The following is a 12,409-nucleotide window of genomic DNA, read 5'->3' as shown; positions in this document are numbered from 1 at the left end:
CCCATAGAGGGGATCTGAGTATGACCAAACCAAACGTTTTTGAAACCAATTTATTCCTTAGCGAGTCATTTCAGTATCAGCTTGGTTGCCCTCTACTTGCTCTGTTATCCTCAGAGAATGACTAGCACCTCCAGCAGCAAGTGAAACTATCTGCTTGTTGTTGACTGTCCTCCTCCATTGACAGTATGGAGAACCTGGAACAACAGGGACTTCCTTAGGCACCATAGTCAGTCAGGCGAGATAACTATTGTGAGCCTGTGTTGCTGAAACTTGAATTGCAAAGGTTTCTGAGGGCTAGGAGAGATTTTCTGGTCTAAAACAAAGAGGGAGGAGGAGAAAGAAGTTGTTAAAAGACACTTAGATGGGAAATAGAATAATTTTCTTCCCTATCTACATTGAGGACTTGAATCTTAGCATCCTGTCATCCAAGAACTTTCTCTGTGCTTTGGGGCCATGTCCAGTCTTGGATGGAGTATAGCTCATGTGTGGTTTTATTTTTCCCAAAGAAATGCAAAAAGGCCTTGATGATACAGTCACACTGCAGATTAGCCAGTTTTTGAAATCTCAGAGACCTATCTGTGGGATGGGAGAAACATTTTCCACCTGGCCGTCAGCATTACTTACTTACATGGTAAAGTTGGAGATGAAGGCTGCAGCTGGGATCTGCATCTCAAACACACCTTCTCGTGCTTCCGACCCACTGTTCACCATCGTGCACAAAACCGTGGTGAAAGCATATCGAGAAATGATTGTGGATTTCACAGAGAATTCGGACATCCGAGGCCTTGTTTCCTGTAGGTATCAAAAGGTTATCTATTAACACGGACAGCTAGATAACTCACCCCTTCAGTACTTTGCTGAGTTTAATACTTAATACGCTAAAGCAAATAAACACCCTATGAGTATTAGGCTCCTCTATGAAAAAAAGTCAACGGCAGGCCAGGTGGGCCTGCCCTCGAAATTTCAGGTGAGCTGCAAAAGGTAAACCAGAGACGTGTCACTGCCTTTGTTCACACACAAGAGCAAAAGCCACAGTCATTCCCCAATGCTTGGGAAGGGTCCGGGTGGGATGAGAGCTCTGATTATGCCAGAAACATGCTGACAAAATCCACCTGTGTCCTAAACTACACCCTTCAACTCCAACCATGTGAGAGGATCAGGATTAGTCCCTTATGGCCTGTGAAGAGAAGCCTAAAATATGTCCCCATAGGGTCCAGAACTGATGTCAGAGAAACAGCCCTGCGGACTGTGCACAAAAGCAGATGTAAGACCTCTTGAAAGACTGAAATCACCGTGTATGAAGCAGTGTCTTCAAATTCATACAATCAAATTCGTAAGTTAGCTGTCAATGGAGTCGACTGAGTTGTCCTCTGCTGAAAATCCATCCTGGAGGTCTCAGAAAACGGATGGAAAAGACTTAATAAGAAACACTGACACCGTGACGTCTCAGGCAAAATATTTTAAGCCTTTTAGCCCACATTGGATTCCCTCCAGCAGAGAAGCAGCAGAGACTGCAATGAATGACACATGATGTAGCAATGGAAGCTGAAAGCCAATTTCTGCTTCTTGGGAATGTGTTTTTGTGCACAAGTCCTGGGTTGGAGCATTTCTCCAGTCTAACATGTTTTTTGACAGCAGTGTCTCCATGGAGCTCAATAGTTTTCCTTCTGGAAGACTTCAGTGTATTTAACTGTAAGCAGCCCATGAAAAAAAATTCTGTATGTTGCCTTAAACAGTCAAAGATGAAATCCTCAAAAGCAGAAGGAAGCTAAAGGGTAAAATACATTGCAAATACAGAGCAACTTCACTAAGCCAAATAGAGCGAGACTTCCTATTGAGGTTGATAAAAAGTCACAGCCACGTAAGACTTGTGAAGACAAGAACATGCTCTTCAGCTGCACTTCCAGGCTTTTTTCCTGAACAAAAATAATTTTCACAAATGGCTTAACAAAGGCAGCAAGTGTTTGTAGAAGTATGAAAGAAGAACATTTCTGCAGTAGCTGATGGCATCAGAATCAGTATTCTTACTGAGCACCCAACTAACCAAGCTGCTGGGCTAGTGAATTCCAGGCAAATGGAAGAATGAGGATCCAGTGGAAACAAACACAAAACTGTCAATAGACTTCGAATAAAGCCCCACCTGTCTACACTTTTAAGGCTTGGAAAGACTCTAATAAATGTGTCTCAGATGAACCTAATCATGATAGATATCTTGAACAGCTGGAGAATATGTGATATTCTCTATGTCCATGATCATCCTGCTTACCACAGGCTCGCCTCCCACGGAGCACAATGGCAAGAAATCAGCACATTTAGGGTGTGATTCGTCTCACTGATTTCAGACAGCTCAGTGCGATGGATCTAGACTAGAACACATCTGCTCGGATCTAATGTCCTCCCCTTAGGTCACTAGTGGCTTTTACTCAGTCATTGTTGATTAGAACTAGACCCTGCTGCTCTTAGGACCTTCCCTGATACATGAGCATGGCTTTCTAGTCTCATTATTCTGAAGGTGGAGAGGATGAGGAGTTTTGATCAGAAGTAGTGTTGTAGGAACATTTCCAGATACAATGAGCTGACATTTCATTCAGTCTTCCACATCACTAATTGCCTGTGGCTTAGCAAGATGTATAGAGGATTTAACAACAGAAGTAAAAGAATCTGAAACTACAGCAAATTCTTTGGTTCCAGATCTTCTGCATCCACTCCCATGTTCTGCATTTCATCATAAGCTGTGGGTTCAAACACAGTTGACAGCTCAACAGCAAAAGAGGATCAAGCCCTTTGCCTTTCGCTTGAGATACAAGTGGTTCTTCAGTGACAGATCTGACACCGAGTCTAACACTGTGAATGCAGTGAAGGATTCACCTGAAGTTGGAAAGTTTGTAGAATATGACAGAAGACATGGACTTGCCCCTGTTATGACAAAAGCATAAGAATGGTTGTATTGGGTGAGAACAAAAGCAGTTCTAACCCTGTAAGCTATCACTGACAGAGATCAACAGTACATGCTTAGAGAAGAGTGTAAAATCCGTCCAACCTGCACTGATACTACCCACAAATGTTCTCTCTGTTTTCAGTAATTTGTGGCTGAAGGATCTCCTGAGCCAAGGCTGGTATTTCTGTGCTGCGTAAACCTCTGTGAATTCTTCTTCTACAACTTTACACAGCTGCTTTTTGAATTCTTGTAAATTTTTAGCATCCATAACATATTGTAGCAAGGAGTTCCACAGCTTAATGGTATTTTACATGAACAACCACATCACTTAGGGTTTTTTGCTGAATCTACTATTTGCTGGCTACAACTGATCTCTGTCCGATCTCTCTGTCCCACTGAACAAGCTCAAGCTCTGATATCCTCACAGACTGAGGAACTGGAAAAACAAATGAAAAAAAGATATTCAACACCTTTCCCTCTTCCTGGTGATTAGGAGTTGCTGTTGGAGAAAGAAAACACTGAACAAGGGCTTTGCATACAACAGAGGATGAAAGAACTGATTCATACTCCCATCCCTGGAAGGGATCTGCCATTCTTTGTATATAGAAAATATAAACGCTGGGGGCAGAGGCGGTTTCCAAACAGGTTGCTAGGTCGGGCTTGGCGGGCAGCCCGAGTTCCAGTCTGTGATTCTTGTGCATTCCCTGGAGCTCTTGCACAATCCATCAGCAACTGATGCTCTGACTTACAGCTGTGCAAATGCCTGTTTGTTTTCTTCATTTTTTATTAAGGCCTTCAGAAGATGAGAGGCATCAAAAAGGAAAAAACAAAAACAAACCATTCATTTAATATTATTATTACTGTGATTTATTATCCCTGTTAAAAATAAAGCTAGGGAATGCCAAGGCAGCATATCAGCACACTGCTATGAGGCAGGTTGGCTGGATGTTTCATGAAGGTGTCCTAGTTATTATGATGAACTGGGAGCTGAAATTTTCTCGCCAAACAAATGATTCTATGCTTGTTTACATCAAATGTTTGGAAAGACAGAAGAAAGCTGAAGATAAGTGAAATACACTCTGTGTTTTTACCTTTATCAGTTGCTTTCATCAAAACAAATTGACCGTATCTCAGATTAGAAGTAATAAACTGGTAATAAGTCTGAGAGGTGCTCTCCTCTAGGCTACTGATTCAGATCTGTCAGAGATCAAAGGGACCCGAAGCTACTACCATATCATGGCTGCTCGGTGTGTGAAATGACTTCCTCCCGTTCTCAACTGGGAAGATCCTGTCGCTCAGAAAAGCCAGAAAAATAGCTGGCCATGAACAGCAATTTCCCTGGCTGCCTCTTTAGCCAAAGTTTTGATCTTTGCCATGCAGCAGCCAGTGCAAAAAGACAGCCAGATCTCACAGATTTGCTGTACGTCTAAAGCTTAGGTTCCCTTGCTGAAAGAAGGATATCGGCTTCCTTGTTTTCTTCCTTTCTTCAGTAAATTTTCGACAGAGAAAACAGAGATCTTCATATTTCAAAGAAAACTCTCCCATTCTCTTCAAATTCGACGAGATTTCATCAGGCTTCTGTTCACTGCATGGTTAAGGTTTGTAACTTTGAATGTTCTCTGTCCAAATCTGGGGTCGAGAAGATGGATTGCAAAGTGTTACAAGAACCTATGTCTGTTGTGTTGATCAAAATGAAGATTTTTATACCTAGAATCTTACCCTACCATCACCCACTGACAGAGTTCATTCCTGGGCACAGGGACGCACACACATATATACATAGAGCAAGTGTGATTCCATGAGGTAAAATAAAGACACAGTATGATACGTACCAGCCTCTGCAAAAATTTGGCCTGTCTTGGAACACGGCGTGCAACCTGCAAAGAGTTAAGGGAGTTAATGGAGCCTGGTCAACTTACAGAAGACATGTCACTTGTTTAAGTTCAGACAAAGGTTTGTGTGACTGGTCACCCGTGGCTAGGTTCAAATGTTCCTCTGGTTAAAATTAAAACCTAAATCTCTTCTGTATTAACAGACCCATCGATCAAAGCTCAGCAGTGGAATGTGGTTCTCGCAGGCGAGGAGGTACCGTGTGTTTTGCAAATGCTACTTGTCAGGAGACCCTCTATGTGAAGATAGGAACCTCAGCCCTTAGCCTGAGCCCTGGACACTGTGTCTTGGCCCTGGAAGTGTATTCGTTTATAGCTTCCTATGGACTCACACGAAGGCTCTGTGTCACCGGTTTTGGCCCATTGCATGGTATATGGCACATGGTGAGAAGGATTGCTAGATGGTCCACGATGCTCATCAGACGTCACACAGGGCCCCTCTACCTCCTCAGGTAATTAAAAGCCAAAGCCCATTCCCCAGATCAGAAGCTGTCTTCACCCATGCAAGAGCATTTGGCACCCATGGTGGGTTACAGACACTGGGCAGGGAGAGGGCTGAGGGTATGATGAGCCCAGACACCTGAGGCTGTGTGCAGCTCAACACAGTGTGGCTGCTTCGAGCTTGAGCAGCGACCAGGTTAAAACCTAGCACCCACGTGTTGGAGCTTAGCAAGCACAACCCCATTCTGCTGCACATGTGAACCCGCTCCACGGGAGGACTTGAGTAAATTAATGCTACCACATCAGCTTGATCAGTATTACCGCAACAGCAGATCTTTTGCCTAAAAACTCTCCACAGGTCCTGTGGATTTATTGCTCAGTGACAGAAAAGCACTAGTTATAAGCAAAAAAGCAATAAAGATATTTGAACTCAGCTGCAGATTTTTTTGCAAAATGAAGTATTTCACCTATGACAAAGCAATCATATTCATTTTATTGCCCTTTACAACAACAACTCCTTTGACTTCTCCCCTGCACATGGTGTAAGTCTCAGCTTAGCAACATCTCCAAACCAAATCCCTCCCCAAAACAGAGAGTACAAGTCTCTTGTCAAGGAAGGAAGCCAAGTGACTTCTTAAAATGTCAGTGAAACTCAAGAGAGCAGAGGGATGCTATCTGTTTTTACCTGATTTGCCCTTTCTGTTGATTTACACTGAAATAACAGCAGTCGTTGCCAAAGATATGATTTGATGTCTGTTTATATCATGCATTGAAAAGCTCAGGAAAGCCCAATGGAGAAATTTGTCTCCTTTGCTAGAATCTTTATTATTTCCTTATGCATTATTTTAGCCAACGTGTTTTAACATTAGAACCAAGGGTAAACAGCTCCCTCGGGAAATTCTCAGTGGAGAGGAGAGGAGAGGAGAGGAGAGGAGAGGAGAGGAGAGGAGAGGAGAGGAGAGGAGAGGAGAGGAGAGGAGAGGAGAGGAGAGGAGAGGAGAGGAGAGGAGAGGAGAGGAGAGGAGAGGAGAGGAGAGGAGAGGAGAGGAGAGGAGAGGAGAGGAGAGGAGAATTCTCTACAGTTTAAATTTTGAAAGAAATTTTCTGTCTGGGTCTGTTATCTCCGGCAAGTAAAGCACCTCAGGAGCCTGCTGTGAGAGGCTGCAGAGTCTCCATCACTGTACGTTCTTCAGAACAAGCCAGACAAATGTCTGTGAAGGTGGTCCTGCTGAGAGCAGGGGCAGCAATGAGAGATCAGTGCTTCTCAGTACTTTTTTTACTAAAGGATTACCTTTTGGAACAAATCTACCCGTTGTCCTGTGTGGAACGGTCACAATGGTTTTTACTGTCTACTTGGTGAAATTGGAAATTTGTTTTCTATCTTTCCCCACCACATACTCATTTTATTTGCTTGCTTATTTGCGTAGAAAGGCTTTGTATGACTTGGCTTCTTCAAAAGCTACCTTCTAATGACTTGAGGATAACCAGTAGACATCGGTGTGTAGCTAAGGATCACCAGATAACAGTATTGTTTGCTAGAATTTCGTGACTACTACCAAAGCACTGCTGCAGGGTTTACGATACTGATCAGTCCATTGAACTGTTTTGAATCAGCCAGCTTTTGCTAGCATCATCTAATGGAAGAATTTCCAAGTTACCATCAACCTTTAGCTTTAAAGCCTTCCAAAGTACTCATAAAAGCCCAATAATTGCTAGTAGTGACCCCACAGCTGTTGCCATCTGCTAGTCTTAGCATGGTACACAGAGAATCAGCTGGACAGTAGCAACCCAACTACCTGTGAAGAGCTGCCCAGAAGAACTATCTCTAGTGCAACAGTAATAACTAGCAACCATGTCAACTACTTTAGCAGAGTGGTCAACCACATTAGCAGAGTGGTCAACCATTGGATGAGGCACCAAGTAATTCACACTCATTACAAATACAATGGTCCTGCAGAGACCTGTGCCTGTACTTGCCTTTGTGTAGGAAGATCCTTCCATTTAAACACTGCCTTACATGCTCTCCAGAATTGGTTAGAGGTTTCCTTATAGGGAATGTAGTATGTTGATTTAGGGAAGCACTTGCCTCTTCTTAACCTGGCTCATGTTCCATGAGGACAGACAGATGTCCTCTTCTAGATCTGGCTGTTCCAGTGGACTAGATTGCCACCTCTATTTATACATCACTGCTTTTCTGTTGGAAGTTACTGCTGCCAATCATCAGCCAGCAACACTGCTCCTGTGAATACACACTTATTTGCCTCAAACAAGATCAGCCAGGTTACTTCAACACTGTGAGCCAGTTGCTTGAGCCTTGCAACTGATTTTCACCCTAAAGCAGATGAGTGAGTGTTCCCAGATACCACTCCACTGGCAGAACAGCGGTGGAGATACTCTCTTCCACTTGGACAGGTGGGTCTGCAAGAAAATGTTGGTTTGTGGCTGAATTCCCCAGGAAGGAATATGTGTTCACAGCAATCAGGATCAACAACAAAGTTGCTGAGGTCCTCATAGTGGAGACATGTGGGCACTTCTGGAGAGAGAATCTTCCCATTCTAGCATGGGTGGGGTGAGCACCTGAACGACCAGCTCTGAGACGGGTACAGATACATGTGAAGAGTCCCACTCTTCCCGCTCACTGTATGGCAGAAGATACCAAACACAGGCATTCACTGACATTTTAGAGATGCTAGGGTATCCAGCCTGGCCTCCAGCAAGGCATAGGTCTTCCATAGGTCCTGCTTCGTATCTGCCAGTCCCACATGGGTGCCTCTGATACTACAAAGCCTCTCAGATCTGATCAAATTTAGATAACTGATTGATACCTTAAGTGACCCAAAGTCACACATGAGAGCTGGTATGGACCCAAAGGTTGTGAGCACAGATCTGAAGTGCAGCTTTTTAAATCAAAGCCTCCCAAACCATCACCCAAACTCTCTTGCTAACTTGCAAAAAGTTCATTGCCCTTTCAACCCTTTTTCTCCCAAAAATCTCAAAGCCACACAATGACACAACATAACAGCCCTCACTTGCAGAATACTTTTTTTTTCCTCCCCCAGTCAAGAAGCATTTTACAAGCTGAAATTCATGGGGTTCATTTCATCCAGCATGAGTTAAAAATCAAGTACAGTAAGGCTGACACCATAGGCAGAAAAATTTTCCTCCGAGCCTGAAATACTCTGAATTACTCAGGCTGGCACGAAGCCAGGACACTGGGTTAACTCCCTTGTCCCTGCAAAACACCTCGTTAGCACAGCTGCGGGGATGTCAGCTTTGAACCCATCACTGGGCAGGAGCACCCAGCACAGGAAGGTGCCGGTGCTCTCCTGGCTTAGCACCTCCACCAGCTGCCTTGCTCATCAGTAGAAGCAGCTCCCGCTGAGCCAAGCTGCCACCGCAGCCGTGGGCACGCTGCAGGGATGGGTGCAATAAATGCAGTTTTAGCAAACTGCGCTGCACGTCAATATTGATGGTTAAGAGGCGACAAGCCAGCCCCGGCCACCAGATGCTCCCCAACGATGACCTCCTTAGAACTTACCTGCTCCATGATGCTATAGTCTGCCATCAGCTCCTCCTCCAGGTACCTCGCCATCAGCTCCGAGTCGGGCTGCCCCGCCGAGGTGGAGAAGCCCCAGCAGAGCCACAGCCAAAGGATCATGGTGGACGGGGAGAGCCGGCCGGGGCTCCGTGCCCCGAAGGTGGGAGGAAAGTCCCGCTGCCTTCGGCTGCTGCCTGCGCTGCTGGACGGGCTGCGAGGAGGCTGACAGCAGGCGAGATGACCCACCCTCTTCTCTTCTCCTCCTTCCCAGCTTGGGACCTGCCCCTTTTTCACTCCGGTCGGCTGCGGGGGATCCCGGCAGGGTTTCCATCCTGCAGCTGCTCCCCTCGGAGGGTCACGCTGTCTCCTCGTGGGGTCAGCCATTGCATTGGGCAAGCCTGAATGGCCGATGCCACAGTCTGTATGAAAAAGCACTCTCCCACCCACCCCCTCGGGACACGCTTCAAGGCTGGGGCTTTACCCAGGAGGGGTAAAACCCTTCGGTTTCACCCTCTGTGAAGGGACAGCTTCTCCTGCTCCCTGGTCGGGAGAGCCCTGGTTCATTTGTGAAAGCTGCCCCAGGGTCCACGTCCCAGCGCAGGGCAGGGCTCCCTCCGCACCCTCTCCTTGGCACCCCACCAGCGAAGATGCCTGAGACCCATACTTTCACCCCTCTGCCTTGTCATCTGGACTCCATTAATCAGCTCGGCAAAGCTGGGGTGAGCCTGCGGCTCTTCCCTCGTTTCCCACAGGCAGAGCCCTCTCCTCCCCGAGCAGCCGCAAGGCTGGCTGGGCAGGCTGGATCCTCGCTGCTGGGCTGCCAGGGACGTTCCCCAGTGCTCGGCTGCTGGGGACGGTCTCCCAGACAAGGCTGTGCCAGCTGGCACCGACCGGGCATGCCTCATCCCCAGGCGTTCGCGAGCTTGCAGCACTCACCTAACGCCAAATTAGACACATTACTACTTCATTCTTCCATGCCAGCAGCAACTTCTTAAACCCAGCAGACCCAAATTTCTCTCTTTTTATTTGGGTTGGTTTTTTTTTTGCAGGTGCTAGGTGATGCACGCATAAACCTGTCAGGATTTGAGCCACTGTATTTTCTTTTTCCTTTCCAGCTCTGGGTCATCAGGGGCTGAAGCTGTTTTCCTTCAGCTCCAGTCCATGGCAGTGATAGCCCAGTGAGTGGCTCAATGTCTCTCCAGCCTTGCTGGGATGTATAAACACACCCTTGGGCCACTGGAGTTTCTCCTTCTGGGCAGACACACGTGCACCCACCTGAAAGCATAGGTCCACTGAAAGCATATGTTCCAGGAGCATTGTATCCTCCAAATCTAGCATGCACAATGGGGGAGAGGGAAGGTGCTTGCTCCCCATACAGAAGGGATGAGGGGAGCTAGAGATGGGGTAAGGGACATCAAGGTCAAAGCCTTTGAAGCTCCCTTTAGCAAACTGGTGGCTCAGGCTCAGGCCACACCATGTTCACACACAGGTCCCTTGCGGCATTGCCTGCAGGAGGGAAAGAATCAAAAGCCTGGCCAGCTCCTTTCCCACTGGGACCGGTCCACCACTGGCAGATACAAGGGCCTTTGGAGTGGCCATATCCCTGATGAGAGCTGCAGAGCTGGGCAGCACTGTATGGAATGACAAAGAGCTAATGCGGCTGGAGAAGAGAAGATGCTGGGAGAAAGCTGGAGGGAGGCTGGGGCGAGATGCTTCATGCCCCCAGAGACCACACAAATGGTTGCTGCACTGATCTGGTCCCTGCCAGAAGATGGTCAAGGCATTATCTTCAGCTCCTCACCATTTCAAAGGGAGGGAGAAGAGGGCTCAACCATCCATTTGTGAATGAAGAAAGACTTCAAAGCAGTGGTTCAAGCTGAGACCTGGTTTAAGGACACACAAAAAATAGTTTGAAGTATTTTTCACCTGAGTCCAGTTTATTTTGGCTTCTGCATGTCTTGTCCAGCTCAGACACAGAAGAAAGAGCACACTCCTGGGCTCCAGATGAGAGGGGTGAGAAGTAGGGCTGCAGCCTCCTGTGCCCTCACTACTGACATTAGGGTGGGCTGCTCCTCAGCCCACTCTGTCTATATTTCACTAACTAGGGGCCACAGCTGAATAAAAGTCTTCCAGGTCTACAGCATATGCTTAGAAACACTGGAAACAGGCATTTAAAACAATACCTATAGGATGATTTTCCTACTGTTTTGGAAAACCTGGAGGAAAATAAGGCACCCCTGTAAAAGCAAGTTGAAACTACCCTGCTAACCCTAGACGTAAGGGCAATGCCTGGCAGGATGGTGAGATGTTTGCCAGTTTGAAATAACCATTGGGCAGTCAGAATGTATTTGGCAAAATATCCAGCTCTCATCAGCTATCACTCTTTGCCTTCTGATCAGTATTCAGCTTGTTTCTACAGCCACTCGGCTTCTCCCATTGTACAGTGAGGAGCTGAGGGCCAGAGTACATCAAAACTGTGAGACAGTGCAAAGATAGTGCAGTAAAGCTGATCCTAGGCTCATCTGGTGAAAGGAGAAGAATCAGGACCCTAAAGCAGGTATGGGATAACCAATGGACATGAGAGAATGAGCTGGGAAAAGCACTGCCCTTCCCAAGATGATCAGGAGCAGCCAATTCTGCTCATGATTTCCTCATCAAGGGCACATGAGGACACAGCACATAGCCAAGTAAGACCAAGGTGTGTTTTAATGTGGTTCAGATGCAGTTAGGTTTGGTGAGTGAACATTATGCCCGAGGTCTTGATTGTTCATGTTAACCCCTCTTCCACCTCCTTGGAATCAGGTCTCCTGGTATATGGGGGAACGCGGTAGGCACTTTTCCAGGGATGCCATTGAACACCAAGATAAGCAATTACTCAGGTGTGTTCACATTAGACATGTTTGATGCTGACTTTTGCCGACTTAGCAAGATGAGCAGCTGTTCTTTGGGTGGGAGCTCAGCAAATTAAACTGCCTGGCATGCCTGCGGCCAGTATGAGCAGAGACATTGGAGAGAGGCATGATCTAACAGCTGAGCTTCCACACACGTTTCACCTGGAAACTATCACGTTATGTCAATGAATCTCTGTGTTGACATAACAACGTGCACTTTGGTGATGTTCTGCCTTCACAGATCTGCACCCCTCTGAATTCCATGCAAGGTTCATGTGTAGGATGAGTCTTCCTCATTTTCACTGTAACAGTTAAACAAACCCTGTAGGGAGTGTTGAAGCTAAAGAAAGTGTCAGCACTTTCTAGCTCAAGAGCAGGAGTTTTCCAGACTCCAGGTTGAAGCTGAAGGAACAAGATGAGAGCTGCATTTGGTTACAACATTGGTGCCATGGCTGCAAGGATTCATAAATTAAAGATTTCCAGTTCTCTGTTCTGCTAGGTAAAAGAATGAGACACCAGACACCCATCTCACATAGAGACACCTACGTTGAATGCCCAAGTGGAAGTGTCTGAAACAGGAACTAAATTTACCCAAAACACTAACAAACTGTAGTATTTAGGGGCATTCAAAGCCAGCAATTTGATCAAGAAATTGGTAAAAGTCCCAAAGGGTTACATAGACATAAACATAGATAAATGTCCAGAGGCAAAA

General features: G+C 46.2%; 1 protein-coding gene across 1 annotated transcript in view; it reads right to left on the bottom strand.

The window, feature by feature from the left end:
- Positions 1–9,016, bottom strand: part of ITIH5 (inter-alpha-trypsin inhibitor heavy chain 5) — a 52,300-nt gene extending 43,284 nt beyond the window's left edge. The window contains exons 1-3 of the mRNA XM_009942573.2: positions 8,807–9,016; positions 4,771–4,815; positions 629–792 (exon numbers count right to left, since the gene is read on the bottom strand). Coding sequence (XP_009940875.1) covers positions 629–792; positions 4,771–4,815; positions 8,807–8,926 — 329 coding nt within the window. The 5' untranslated portion in view covers positions 8,927–9,016. The remainder of the gene's footprint in view (positions 1–628; positions 793–4,770; positions 4,816–8,806) is intronic.
- Between the last annotated feature and the right edge of the window lie 3,393 nt (positions 9,017–12,409).

Source organism: Opisthocomus hoazin, chromosome 8 (assembly GCF_030867145.1).
Source record: "Opisthocomus hoazin isolate bOpiHoa1 chromosome 8, bOpiHoa1.hap1, whole genome shotgun sequence".
Taxonomy (NCBI): domain Eukaryota; kingdom Metazoa; phylum Chordata; class Aves; order Opisthocomiformes; family Opisthocomidae; genus Opisthocomus; species Opisthocomus hoazin.
Note: the sequence above shows the minus strand (reverse complement) of the source record. Positions and strands in the feature narration are given on the sequence as shown.